This window comes from Artemia franciscana, chromosome 7, assembly GCF_032884065.1.
Source record: "Artemia franciscana chromosome 7, ASM3288406v1, whole genome shotgun sequence".
Lineage (NCBI taxonomy): Eukaryota > Metazoa > Arthropoda > Branchiopoda > Anostraca > Artemiidae > Artemia > Artemia franciscana.
Window position 1 is genome coordinate 3895884 of NC_088869.1, and position 14077 is coordinate 3909960.

The 14077-nt window shown below is 33.1% G+C and overlaps 1 protein-coding gene across 1 annotated transcript in view; it reads right to left on the minus strand.

The window, feature by feature from the left end:
• LOC136028745 (pinopsin-like) overlaps window positions 1-14077 on the minus strand; it is a 97632-nt gene that overhangs the window by 27114 nt on the left and 56441 nt on the right. The window contains exon 4 of the mRNA XM_065706629.1: window positions 7231-7466. Within this exon, the coding sequence (XP_065562701.1) occupies window positions 7231-7466 (236 nt within the window). The remainder of the gene's footprint in view (window positions 1-7230; window positions 7467-14077) is intronic.

Consider the following 14077-nt stretch of genomic DNA (forward strand, 5'->3'; position numbering starts at 1 on the left):
GCTCCAAGAAGTATCGCCTTCTGCCAATTAAATCAGAAAGAGCTAGAGTCTCAATCAGATACCAGGTCCCTCATATTGCAAATAAACTTAACTTAGTAGAAATGTCTCGAAGTTTCACAAGTCGATTTTCTTTGAAAAAACATATTTCAAAAATAATTCTTTGCTTGGATGTCGGGATTGATTAATAATAGATTTTAGTATGTATTTTTCTGTGGTGTTCTTGCGCTGGGGTGGCCTCCTCTATGATCTCCTACCTTGTATTTTTTTTTTCTCGCGTATACTTTTTTATCTTAGTTTTTTCTCTCTCCTTTTGGAATTATTAGTATGACGAGACTTTGTGTTTTTTATGCATTTGTGCTGCCCCAGCCTTACGAGCTCTGCTCTCTGTTGGGGCATAATGTTGTTTCTGTATATTTTTAATTTGAATTAATAAATATTGATTCATTGATTGAAAGATGTTTACGATTTTTTTTCCTCGCACTACAAAGAATCAACCTATTTTGTTGTCTTTTAAAGCTCATCCCCTCTGACTAAACAAAACTACTACTTACGTGCCTATCCAGGTTACTTGATTAATTGTGAATATGATGTATAAAAACTTTCGAGAGGCAAATATGAAAACATAAAACAGAAAAAAACAAGCACAATTTTCATTAAGATTAAATATGCATTCATGTTAATAAAAACTACCGGATATAGCCAGGCATATGCGGATGACCTACTATCCTTACTGAGAGGGAAATGTCCAAGGACGCTATTTGAATTGAAACAGCACATAATGGACAAAATTCAAATATGGTCACATAATCATAAACTGCGCATTGTACCTGAAAACAGTGAAGTAGTAGTAATCACAAGAAAGAGGAAATGGTAAGCTCCCTTTGTTCTCAAAATATATGATCTCCCAATATCCCTGAAAAATCAAGTGAAATACCTAGGGGCTATGATTAGTCACCAACTGAGCTGGAATGCTCATTGTCTTTAAAAGGCACGAAAACCACTGCTTCCCTAATTCAATGTCAGCGAATGGTGGGAAAGAACTGGTGCTTGACCTCCAATAAGATCATTTATTTATATAAGACGGTAAATAGACCCATTCTATCATATTGAATAGTGGTTTGGGTCAATTCAACTCGAATTGCAAGCAACATAAGTCACTTAATAAGGGTTCAAATGTTAGCATGCCTAATGATTACATCAGTATATCATGGAACCGCTACGGCATCCACGGAGCTTATCGTGGGACTTCTATCTGTAGAAAATTGTCTAGTAGAAGTGCTTAGGAATAAACAGTAAAAGTGCTGTTAGACTGCAGGTAAACGGTCCATGGACCAGAAGACAGCAGATACGAGACGGAAAAAGTAAAGACCATGTTGGCATCTGTGGCTAATTCCTTCAGTGCAAGGAGCCGCAGATGCCGAGATCCCAACATATTATCCCAACAATAAAACCGAAGAGGTAATTCAAAGTTTAATGAAGGACAGAAAGGAAGTGGAGCAGGAGATAGAGCTGCTCCACCAAAGTAACACGATGATAATTTATGCTGATGGCTCGGGGTTTGAGGGAAAATCAGGGACAGGAGTAGCAATATATCACATGGACAAGGAGGTAATCAGTTGTCTCTTGGGAAAATTTGCTACAGTTTTTCAAGCTGAAATGTTCGGAATACAACGGGCAAGTGAAAGACTGTTGAAAATGGGAAGTACAGGAAAAGATATATGTATCTTAACTGAATATCAAACATGCCTAAAGGCTCTTCAGAATGTAAAGAGCTGGTAAAATAGACAATCGGAAAGCTACAAAGCCCTGAATAGCTTAGCAGCCAGAGGAAACCAAATCCCCCTGATGTCCCAAGGTATTGGGATAAAGAGTAATGAATAGGATACAGGGTAATGAATTGGGATAAAGGGTAACTCTGGAATAAAGGGTAATGAGACGGTTGATGATACAGCGATGGCTGGGATATCACTGAGATATTATGGTCTAGAACCTGTCATCCCAATTTCTCAGAGTTGCTGGAAGGCAGCAGTGATGGTTTGGAGAAATGAGAGAGCGGAACAAAATTGGCATGTGTGAGGAAACGAAGGAATTACTCCCGAAATTCAGCCCTACCCTACCTAAACATTTTCTACAACAGAAAAGGTCCGAAAAAAGAATGGGTACAGAAGCCATAACAGAAATTGGAAATTTCAAGAAACCTCTTTTCCGAACAGGGAGGAGCGAATCCCCATTATGCCAAAAATGCTAGATGGCCACTGTGGAAACAAGAAAGCATCTGATAAAACAATAATTGTCTAGGATTAGACGTCGACTTGAGATATTTCGTAATTTTATTGTTAAGCTGGAGGACATAATAAGGGAGGGAGAAGTCCGATAGCTGGCACGATATATAGTAAGGGCGCGGAGGCCAAACCCATCATTGGTTCCCCTAACCATAAACAGAGCATAGTTTTTGCTGTGTAGTCAATGGGCTTTGAAGGCATGAGCCTAAACCCACTGATAGTGGGACCACCCCTCCTAATAATAATAATAATAATTGTTATTATTAACCACAATAATTAACCACTATTGTTTGTAATGTATGTAAATGAGCTATATTTAGCACTTGGTGGGCTTCATATTGATTCTGAAAGGGCCCAAAGACAACGGAACCCTAATCAAACTTTATTGCTGTTTGCGGATAATACATGTTTTACGGTGGCAGCAAGAACAGAAAGAGAATTATTAACTATGACAAGAGGTAGTATGTCAAGGAGAGAAAAGTGGATGAATTACCTAAAGATAAATAATAAGAAATCTCATTGTGTATTTTTTTTCTAGATCGCCTGATTATTATCCTTGGTTAAAGGAGTTAAATGTCGGATCTTACCGTATGGCGCAGCACCGTCTGTGAAATATCTTGGAGTAATAGTAGATGAGAATCTTAGTTTCTCAACGTACATACTTTGTATATTATCTATAAATATAATATATTATCTATAATATGCACTATAATAGTGCATAAAAGTGTTGTTATATTAGGTTAGTGTAGTAGATGGTCTCAAGTGGTGACTTTTTTTCGCTTAATTTTGTTTATTTTTTGCTTTTTAGAGGAATCCATTGATAATTAATTTGTTTTGCAGTTTCAAGAATGACCGCACAAGCCATAAGGCTTTTTGACAATTTATTCTTTTTTGTATTTTTTTTTGTGTTTTTATAAATAGATTCTCTCTCTCTATAATTATAATTTCAAAATTTCTATCAAATGCAACTAAGGAAAATACGACGTGTGTGGGGTGGGAGGCTAGCTACCTTCAAATCACTTTGACGCTTAAAAAGGACACTAGAACTTCTAATTACCAATCCAATGAGACCCCTCTGAAGTTTATACGACCAGAGGCGCCATTTGGGGGGGGGGGGGGGTCAGGGGTGGGCAAATGCCCACACCAGATTTTCCAGGGGGCCCAAGCTTCCACCAAAAAGGGCCCTTTGCCGGCCATAATAATCCATTATGTCCAACATAATCCATTCTGTCCAATTGATTTGAAATTACTGCACGCCTATTAACCAAAGAGCGTAATTACTTGACGACCCTTGGGGTAATTACGCTATTTGCTATTAATCATTTTAAACTTTGAAAGTAGGTAAGATACATAATAAAATTCTCTAGTTCTGTCAAGTGCCCGTTTCCTAGATGATTACGCAACACGAAGTGACTCGGAGGGGGGAGGGCCAAGTTGGAGTTCATGCCCACCCAAAGATTTGGTCCAAATGGCGCCTCTGTATACGACTACCCTTTATACATAAACCTTATATGCCTCCATGGCATAAATTAAAACCCTTGCCCTGATGGCTGTGGAAGGGGGTTGTCATTCTCAAAGACTTAATTTCCAGATCTTTTAACTACGTTGAAAATAATGGCTATTTCCAAATTTTGATTGGATGTGCTGAGAGAGATGACGGACAGGGAATCCACCCCCTGCTGATTGCTGGTTTCCCTCCAATTTCTTTTGCCCGTTAAAAAGGACACTGACCCTTTCGATTTCAAGTCAAATGAGCCCCTTTCTTAATTTTTACGATAATTTCTTTCATGCAAATTGCCCTGGTCTAAAAAAAAAAAAAAAAAAAAAAAAAAAAAAAAAAAAAAAAAACATCATGCCATCATCGCTTTTTATTTATGCAGCGCTATTGCACTTCCTATGATACAGATTATTTCAGTTCATATTAGAAAACAAAACAGATGCATAGGGACAGGCAGATAAAAGCAAAATGTATAGTATATTTTTAAAACGAATGCAGTAGATGATTTAAGTTTTGTGGATTAGGTTTGTCAGTTTGGTGAACTGACAGTGTCAAAAAGTAGTGTTTCTTTAAAATAATTTGTGGTGACCCACTACTTTTGACTATGGAGGAATTTTTTCATCTAAATTCAAAAAAATACAGCATAGGATGTCAGTCTCATGGGAAACTTTGAATTTTTCTGGAAGAATATCTTAGAAATGGGACCTTTTTCTAGAATATTTAAGGAACATTAGATTTTATTTCTGTTTCCTTGCATTTAGGGCCTCCATTAAAAAGAAAACTTCTGAATGGAGCTGTAATGCCATGGAGCAAATTAAACTTCCTTAACAATTATCTTCTTTTAAAGGGAAATATAATCATGCGACTCTTCAAAAGCTGCTCTCGAGGGAAGGGGGATGTAGTTCAAGAATCAGGCCAAGACTTTTTGCCTGAAAGGCGTGTTTTAATTATTTTTTATACCCGAAAAAATTAAGCTTCTTTCATGGTTTTCCACGCTTTTATATATTTCATGGGATAGAATCCCTTTTCAGGACACTCAATAGGCTCACGGAAGCCTCATCTTTTAAACACTTTTAATCTTAGATTAAATTAATAACAGAAAATTGGTAGCCTGGTAGTCTATTTTTTTTAAATGTTTGTTAACCGAAAGTTAAGAATCATTTTCTCAAGTTCAATTTAAAGACTTTCAATTCAACTCAATCAAGTCTAATCTCTTGTGCTTATACATTAATAAGTAATTTATGGGTCAATAATGATAGCTTTTTACTCTGCTTAAATACAATCTCTGGATTGCTCCTTCTTATATTTAGGCAAGAAATTATATGACAGACTTAAATTTTCGTCTAAAAAATAGCTTTAAATCGCTAATAGATTTTATTAACATGAATGGATATTTAATTTTAATGAAAACTTTGCTTGTTGTGTTTTATTTTATGTTTTCCTGTTTGCCTCTCTAAGCATGTAAGCAGTTATTTTGTTTAGTCACAGGGGATAAATTTTGTTTAGTCACAGTGGAAAAATTTTCAGTGAAAAACTTTAAAAGACAGCAAAATAGTTTGATTCTGTTTAGTGCAAGGAAAAACAAGAATAGTCCACCTTTCTAATAAAATAAATGTACAAAGCCAGTGTTTTATGTGTTCTACTGTATTTGCATATTTTAAAGCCCTTATATCTAGGGCTACATTTGGCATTTCGCCCAAGGAAATACATTTTTTATATCTTTTGACTTTTTCGGCTAAAATATTCTGCATAAAGAATTCACCTTATATTATATGAGGTGCCAGGGGCAATTCGAGGCACATAAGGTATTGAAGGATGCAAAGTTGTTTCCTGATGTCTTCTTTACCTTTAGGTTTCACTTATTCTAGCGTTTGTAAGTTGAAATGCATTGTCTATACAAAGCACAGTTCTTCGTCAAATTTATTTGCTCGTCATAGAACGGCAGTGTGGTCTAAGAAAAGAATACCCAATTTAAGGTATTATGTCGAAAATACGTCGTATATATGGGGAAATGAGACCATCCAAATGAACAACCATAAACTCAACATTTCTCTTACAATTAGAAGACACAGAAGGCTTTGCCACCTTCACTGGAAATTTTGTTTTAACTTTTGGGCAAAATTAAAGAATGAAATTTGCATCAAGACTTTGAATGAACTTTGTTAGTGTACTCTTTCTTAAAATAATCTAGTGAATAATCCGGAAGTTCATAATTTGTGAATGACGCGAAAAGTTTTTTTTGTTGTATTTGTATAAAAGTGTTAGTTTCAATTATATTATTTTAGTAATAATACTGATGACGGTCGATGTATATGTGATGGAAATATCTGAACTTTTATATCTGGGAAATTTTATATTTCCCAATTTTATCTTTACTCTGAAATATCTGGAAATTTTATATATACATATATATATATATATATATATATATATATATATATATATATATATATATATATATATATATATATATATATATATATATATATATATATATATATATATATATATATATAGACAATAGTGCCGGTTTCACCTCTTTTACGTTTCTCATAATCTGTACATCCAACCGCAAGCCAGGTAATCATACATGAGGCTTTCATTATAGCTGCTTAAACTCAACAAACTTAATCAAATTGGTTTACTGCACCCTAGTGGATTTCCAAGATATTTGGTTGTTATCTTTTTCTCCCCAAAATCAGTTATATTTCCATCTTTCACTGGCTAAAATATTTACAAATTGGGGCTTCTAATAGCAACACTGTTTTTTGAACATATTATTGAGTTTCTTATACAAACAACTGATCGTCAAAAGTGTTTAAAAAACGAGAAACAAACATGATTGCTTTTCTGCTTTCCTAGACGATTTCCAACGTGCAAATAACACCATCTTTCGGATTACCTTGGTCAATTTACTGTGCAATTTTTAGTGATTACACAAAAATTAAAACCCAACAATTGTTGCTAAATCGTCTCTTGAATCTGCTGGCTCACTACAATCAATCTGAAACTTCTAACTCAATCCTCAAAGCCTTATATTAGGTATTACAGATGTAATACATTCATATCCAGGATAATATAGTGTCTTTTAATTTATCTCTGCTCCCACCCACCTAACCGAAATTCAAGGTAAACTTGGTTCTCCAGCACTCACTATAATTTTAAACAACATCCTCCAAGCATTTATTGTAACCTTAAAAATACACTATTTTGATAAACTTAGCACGGATAGTGTCTTTGGATTTACAAAGGTACCTTAGTTTGTATATGTTCTTGCTCCACTAGGATTCATAGAGCCAGTACTTTTAGGTAAATTGAAGAGCTAAAATTTTCTAAACCTCCTTTTCCCTCTGACCCCTTTCCAATTTAAAACCATAAAGGTCGATTAACATATCAAAACCTATTTATTACAGTCGACCATAGAATAACATCAAACAAAAGTACACCTACCTGCTATCATACAGGCTATCATAATAGTTGCTCTTGCTTCTGCTTTTTGCCTTGTCCGCCTAATTCTAACACCAGAAGAGATGGCTGTGTTGCCAACTTTGGCTCTTTGTATTGTCATTATTATAAATGTATAACTATATATTATGATGGTTAACGGCACCAAAAGTCCAGTTGTAATTAGGTAGAATCCATAAGTTTTGGCATTATATGATGTTGCCTCCCAATTGACTGCACAACTAAAAAATAAAGCATAACAATTTTGCGAAAATAAGCTGCATTCACACTACGTACATATTTTTCTATGGTAAGTGGTTAGGTTATGTTACGTTAAGTGTAACCTTTCCCACTTAAGTAATTCCGTTCACAATCATTATAAGCACTATTCAGCAATTAAAAATATGGAGTGATGTCGAAGTGCTTACATCTGGCCAACATAAAAGCTTTTTAAGTTTATCCATTTATTTTCAAAATTTATTAATTGTTCATCCAGTTATTATATATATATACATATATATATATATATATATATATATATATATATATATATATATATATATATATATATATATATGTATATATATATATATATATATATATATATATATATATATATATATATATATATATATATATATATTATATATATGTGTGTATATATACACACACGTATATATATATATATATATATATATATATATATATATATATATATATATATATATATATATATATATATATATATATATATATGTATATATCTTCCGTTATTACAGCATCCCATGTAAGCTTGTATCCTTGCTCACTGCTATGTACGAAAATACTGGGTGTTATATTAAGACCTACGAAAAGAAAATACGGTATTTCCATGCAATATCCGGAATCAAACAAGGGTGCGCTCTCTCCCCTCACCATTTTGCCCTTAAAACTGCTTATGTGTTCCAAGATTGAACATTCTTCAAAATCTTAATTTGTGGCAACACACGACCAGCAGATCTTGATTTAACTGAGGATATAAGCCTACCGAACAGACAAGGGATGGCTCCAAGATTTTTTTTTTAACTTGAGAGAAAGCAGGTCTTTCGAGACCAAAGATCGGCTCAGTGGAAACTAAAGTAATGTGACGAGTGAGTGACCATTGGGCGAAAAGTGTGGTGATAAAATAGTAGAGCAGGTGGTGGAGTTTAGATATCTGGGAATTACTGTATATAAGTGTGATCCAGTAAGAGGGGATCTAGACTAGGTTTAGACAAGCATTTCATCCCCTAAAGCCAGTTTAGTGATAGAAAAAATCTCCTGTGGAATTGAAAGCATGGCTTTTCGACAGCAAAGTCCTTTCCGCATTCTATTGTAGCTTTGAATGTTGGAATCTAAGCCAATGGCAAAACGAGAGGATCCTTGCTTTCTTATTAGGTGTCATTGCAGGGTATTATTGTCAACCAGATAATTAGTTCTGTATTACATAACCTTTTAGCAGCAGATGTCATGCGTCGACGAAGCTGGTACTACTTGGAATATGTTTTCTGCCCGTTGGAAGGAAAACTCAGTCATTCTAAATCAATAAAAGTTGGCATGGCCATATTAACCTTCCTTTCATCTTATCCATAGCTGGTGGTACCAAACCAATTTTTCCTAGAACTTATTATTTGACATACGGTCAGTCAAAAGAGTACCTGATACTTTGGAAAATATATAACAGATCTTCCTCGGCCTTTCGAAACATCCCCCTTTCTGAGCTATAGTTTAACACCGTTGTTAGGGCATCCAACATTTTAATTTTACTTTGCAAACTTATCTTGCTATTCTTTTGAACTTTCTTCGGGTATTAAGAAACATCCTAGACCTTGGCTTCCACTTTCTATATCTTCGCTGCATTTACTGTTTTACTGGTTCATCGTTTTACAAACTATTTTACAAACTTTTTACTAACTAGCTAACGTTAATGGTTTGCTAACTATTTTATTTATTTTTTCGTTACCTAACATCACTTCTCCACCTATAATTATTCAAACCCTTCGTTTTTACGATTTGGCTAACACCGTCATACATTTTGTGTATATTTCTCCTGCTTTTGTGGGGGAAGGCTTACTGCACTTAAAAGCGAGTATCAACCCGTAAAAAATCCAATGGTATGTGCCTTTCAGGTATAATTACAAATTTCTGCAAATTTACAAATTCTCACAAATTTCCTTATGTCAATTATGAAGAAACTGCTAAAAATGAAAAGCTCAAGAGTCTCTCTTATTTAAAATTCAAAGAATTGACAATAATATTGCCTTTTTTAGTTTTCCCTCGTTAATTTTTGTCCAGTCCATCTATTCATCAAGCTGGATATTCTATTGTAAACCTTCGCAAAATTTAACATTTTTTTTCTCCTTGTTTTGACCTTACTTTTGAACCGAACTTGCTTGACCGTCTTTTCACCAAATCTCCAAGAAAATATTATATTTCTAAAATAATCTCAACTGCTAGTTAGTTTCATGTTACTGTAACCTAGTCAGCAACTGGGAAAAGCTGATAATAGTTTATTAACGATAAACTCTGTAGTCCTTACTCTCTTAAAATTCCTATTTTGATTTTAGGTTTTTCGTTCGGTTTCTGAGTATTTGAGTAGGTGAAATAAAGATAAGTTTGTCTCTAATTTTCCTTAAGAACAATATGGTTTAGACCTTTTAATGTTACAATAAAATTGAAAAATTATATCCAGTGTTTTTTCCTTTTGAGAGATCGATGATAGGAATTGTTATAATTGTGAACAAAAGACGGTAATACATCCATCCAACGTTTTGTGCTGTTATGGGTAAAATATTTCCATAATTTTTCTTTGATCGTTCCATTGAACTGTTCAGCAATTTGAGCTTTCAGTTCACTTTCAGATGAGAACCAATGAATTTCATGACTATTCAAAAGTACAAAAACATTTGTCATAACAAATTCGTAACCTTTATCTGTTGGTAGTTTTTAGATTTTCTCTTTTTAAATAAATCCGTAAAATCATTGGTAATATCCTCACCAGTTTTATCCTTTGAAGGAATATACCAAATTTATTTATTGAAACAATTGATGACAGTAGGAACTTAATTAGAATTATTATTTTCACTTTTATACTGCTGCATATAAACCAAAGCTGCTTGTCACTAGACATTGACACTATGAAAGTAAACGCGTCTTCTTTTAAATGTATGATAAGCTAGTTTGTGTAAAGAATAACTATTTTTATTTTGCAACACTTCTTTGATTTTATCATCAATCCCTGAAAAGTTTGAATAACAGAGTTCTAAAAAAATTTTTCTAAGCTACTCTTGCCGGTACAAATATTATATCCTTTTATCCGAGGGTTTTGATCACTGCTTCCTCTTTTAAAAATGATTTTTTGTGCAACCACAAATTTTACAAATACCTTTAATCAATGGAACATCATTTTCTTTTTTAAACTGCTCGAGTGTAAGACTCGGTTGCAATAACCTTTTTACATCGTATACAATAAATATACATTTATTACACAATTGAACTGTTAAACACATTTATACTATGAAACTTAGTAACAAACACTAACATATTTCCACGTTTTCAAAAAAGTCTCAAGAATTGTAAGTAAGAAGAAATAAAATAGCTCTGCCTTGACTATTTTTAAGATTTAGAATTTTGTTTGATAAAATCAGCTCCTAGTAAATGGCAAGACATGGCAGAAGGGATTAAAAGTTGGTTACAATGAAATCCATTTTCATCAAAATACAAAGTCGAATACCGCATTATATAGTTACTGAATTGCGGTAATTTGCCAAAGACCATAATTTAAAGAATATTTGCAAAATATTCGAAATATTCAATACTATCAATAATCGTCTTGATTATAAAATATCAATGTGCGATCACTGTATTCAATGATCACGAACTGTAAATAGAAAAAAAGACCAAAAGCAGTATAGAACCTGAAAAATGCAATATAGAACATGAATTAAAATCCCAATTCGAAAATGAAATCAAGGAAAGAGTAAAATAATTTTAGGCTTAAAATTTCAGTTAAAATATTTAAATCAAAACAGTTGTCAGCTTCTGGAAATTATAATGAAGTGAAGAATAGGGTAAAATGTAATTTTAATAAGCCAATAGAAATCAATAAAAAGGATGGTGATAAAAATTGACAATTCATTCGAGATATAACTGGTAGGGGTAAAAAAAGATCGGAATATTAATATTTTAAATTTATTTATAAATAAGAAAAAATACGAGAACATATATTTATATGTTCGTATATTTAATAGTGCGTATATATTTAGAGATGAGGAACAAGATAATAGCGCAAGTATTCAAAGGATTATAGAAACTTCGCTTTCAGTTAATATTTTAATGAATGCAAATGGAGCTGATTTTGGGACACTTTTTGACGTTGTTGTTAGAGATTTAAAAAATAGAATGAATGATAGAGATAGTTGTAGAGTTCAACTTACAACAGGTGTAATATTTATTCTCAGAAGGATAATGAAGAAATTGAACCTATCGATTATACTAGCTATTCCTGGATTTTAAAGAAGGATAGTGACATTGCTCAAATCCATCTAAATAGTAATCACAGGAAAATACATTAGTCATAGGAAATACATCCAGATCAGGCTTGCAATTTGTGAGAGTATATTGAATTGATTATTGAATGACCAGATTACCAAATTATGTAGGCGGTACTTATAAAGAATATCCTGAATTTGTAAAAAATAAAAAAACCATGAATCAATAGAAAAAAAATGATAATAAATGCTTTCTTTGGTCAGTTTTAGGCTATCTTCACCCAGCAAAAATCATGTATGCAGACTATCAAACTATTAACCTTATGAAAATGAATTCACTTTAAAGGAATCACTAATTTTCCTATGGATATTCAAGATATTTATTGAAATTTGGTTTTTTGAAATACGTGAAGTAAAGTGGTTACAGCTTATATTCTGAAAAATAAGATTAATGGAAAAACTGTTACACATTTGGTTTATTTACTCTATTTTCATAATCATTATGTTTTAATCAAAGACACATCATCAAAATTGATTCGTAATGCAAAAAAAAATATATATTTTGAGGTTAAGTTTTTTCAGTTGCAAGGTAGCTAAAAAGAGACATGGAGGTTAATTCGCTAGTTGGGAAACATAAAAAGTCTTTACAACCGATTGAAATGATTGGCCAAGATGGGATAATGGTATATGATAAAAATAAAATTGTCGACGTTTTAAATAATCATTTTGTTAGTATAATATGGAAAAATAGGAAACTTATTATCACCAGTGTCAGATTACAATTCTCGCCGTAAGTACCTATCACAGCCTTTAAACAAGTCAAGGTTCATGTCTCCGGTCACTGAATCTGAGTTGATGAACATTGTTACGCAAATGAAACTTGGTAAAAAAATTTAATATTTCATACTGGAGTTGTTCCCACACCTATTAAGTTTTCAAAGGTTATTGCTCTACATAAAGGAGATTATCTTAATAATCTGTCTAATTAGCGCCTAACTTCAATACTTTCTGTGGTTTCTAAATATGTAAAGAGAGCGTTAAATGATCGTATATATAATTTTTTGAAAAATCAGAATCACTTTCAAAGCCTCACTTTGGTTTTCGAAAGGGACATGGGACTGAGCATCCTATGATCAATATTAGCCAGTTTGTGATTTATTATCGTGACAAAGAAGAAATTCCTGCAAGCCTGTTCATTGAGCGTTCGACTCAACTTCTCATCTTACTTTATTTTCTAAGCTTAATAATTCGGGGTCCATGTGAAAGCATTGAATTTAGTAAAGTCTTATCTTTCTGAGAGAACACAAGCTGCTGTAATTAACAACTCTACTTCTTCTTTCTTTCCACTATTATCAAAGGTTGGTGTCCCTCAGGTTTCAAGTATGGGCCCTCTTTTCTTTTACATTTATATTAACGATTTGCGTTTTGCTATAGCCTCAGCTTCTCTAGATAACAGTTTGACTATTATACAGCTGTTTTTGTGTGCGATAAATCTTTAGAGAGCTTCCAATAAATATTTCCCATACATACAGTCGTATTTCGAAATGGATTGATGATAATAATCTTGTGCTTAATAAGAAAAAAACTAAACTTATTATTTATTGTAGGGTTGGGTGTAGGTTTCCAGAATTAGCTAACATGTGCGTTATGCCTGAGGATGGTTTATGGTCTATTGAATGAGTGAGAGGTATTCATAATTTAGGGGAGGCTATCGACGAAAATTTTTAATGGAAGAATCACATCAATGTTGTTCGTGCGAAGGTTCATAAGGCGTTGGTGTAATGAACAGGTTGAAACAATTAATTTCCTATTCAGCAATTAGGTCACTTCATTTCACTTTAGTACAATGTCATTTTGATAATGCAGAATTGATTTACATAAATATGTATGAGACTAAGCTTATATCACTTCAAAAGATACAGAACACGGCTGCTCGTGTCCTTGAGTTATTTCTATCATCTCATTCCCTTTTGTCAAACAAAACAACTACAGAATCGTCATTTAATAGTGTGGATATTCTCCCGGTGAGTCTTAGTGTTCAGTCTTCTATATTTGTGTTTAAAGTTGAAATCAACCTTGGAGTTCTTCCTAAATACTTTTAATCAAATACAACTTTGTTCTGTGCATCCCAAAGTGTCCATTTCCACTTGATCTGGAACTCGTCTATTGATCCCTTTGCCAAAATGTGAGAGGTCAAAATTTTCAGTGCGATGGTTTCTTTGATTTGGTATAAATTTGTTGCATTGTTGCATATTTGTTGCATATGTAACATATGCACATTTGTTGCATATGTAACACTGTCACTTACAACCATTAAATCTCAACTCCGAACGCTATTCATTCCA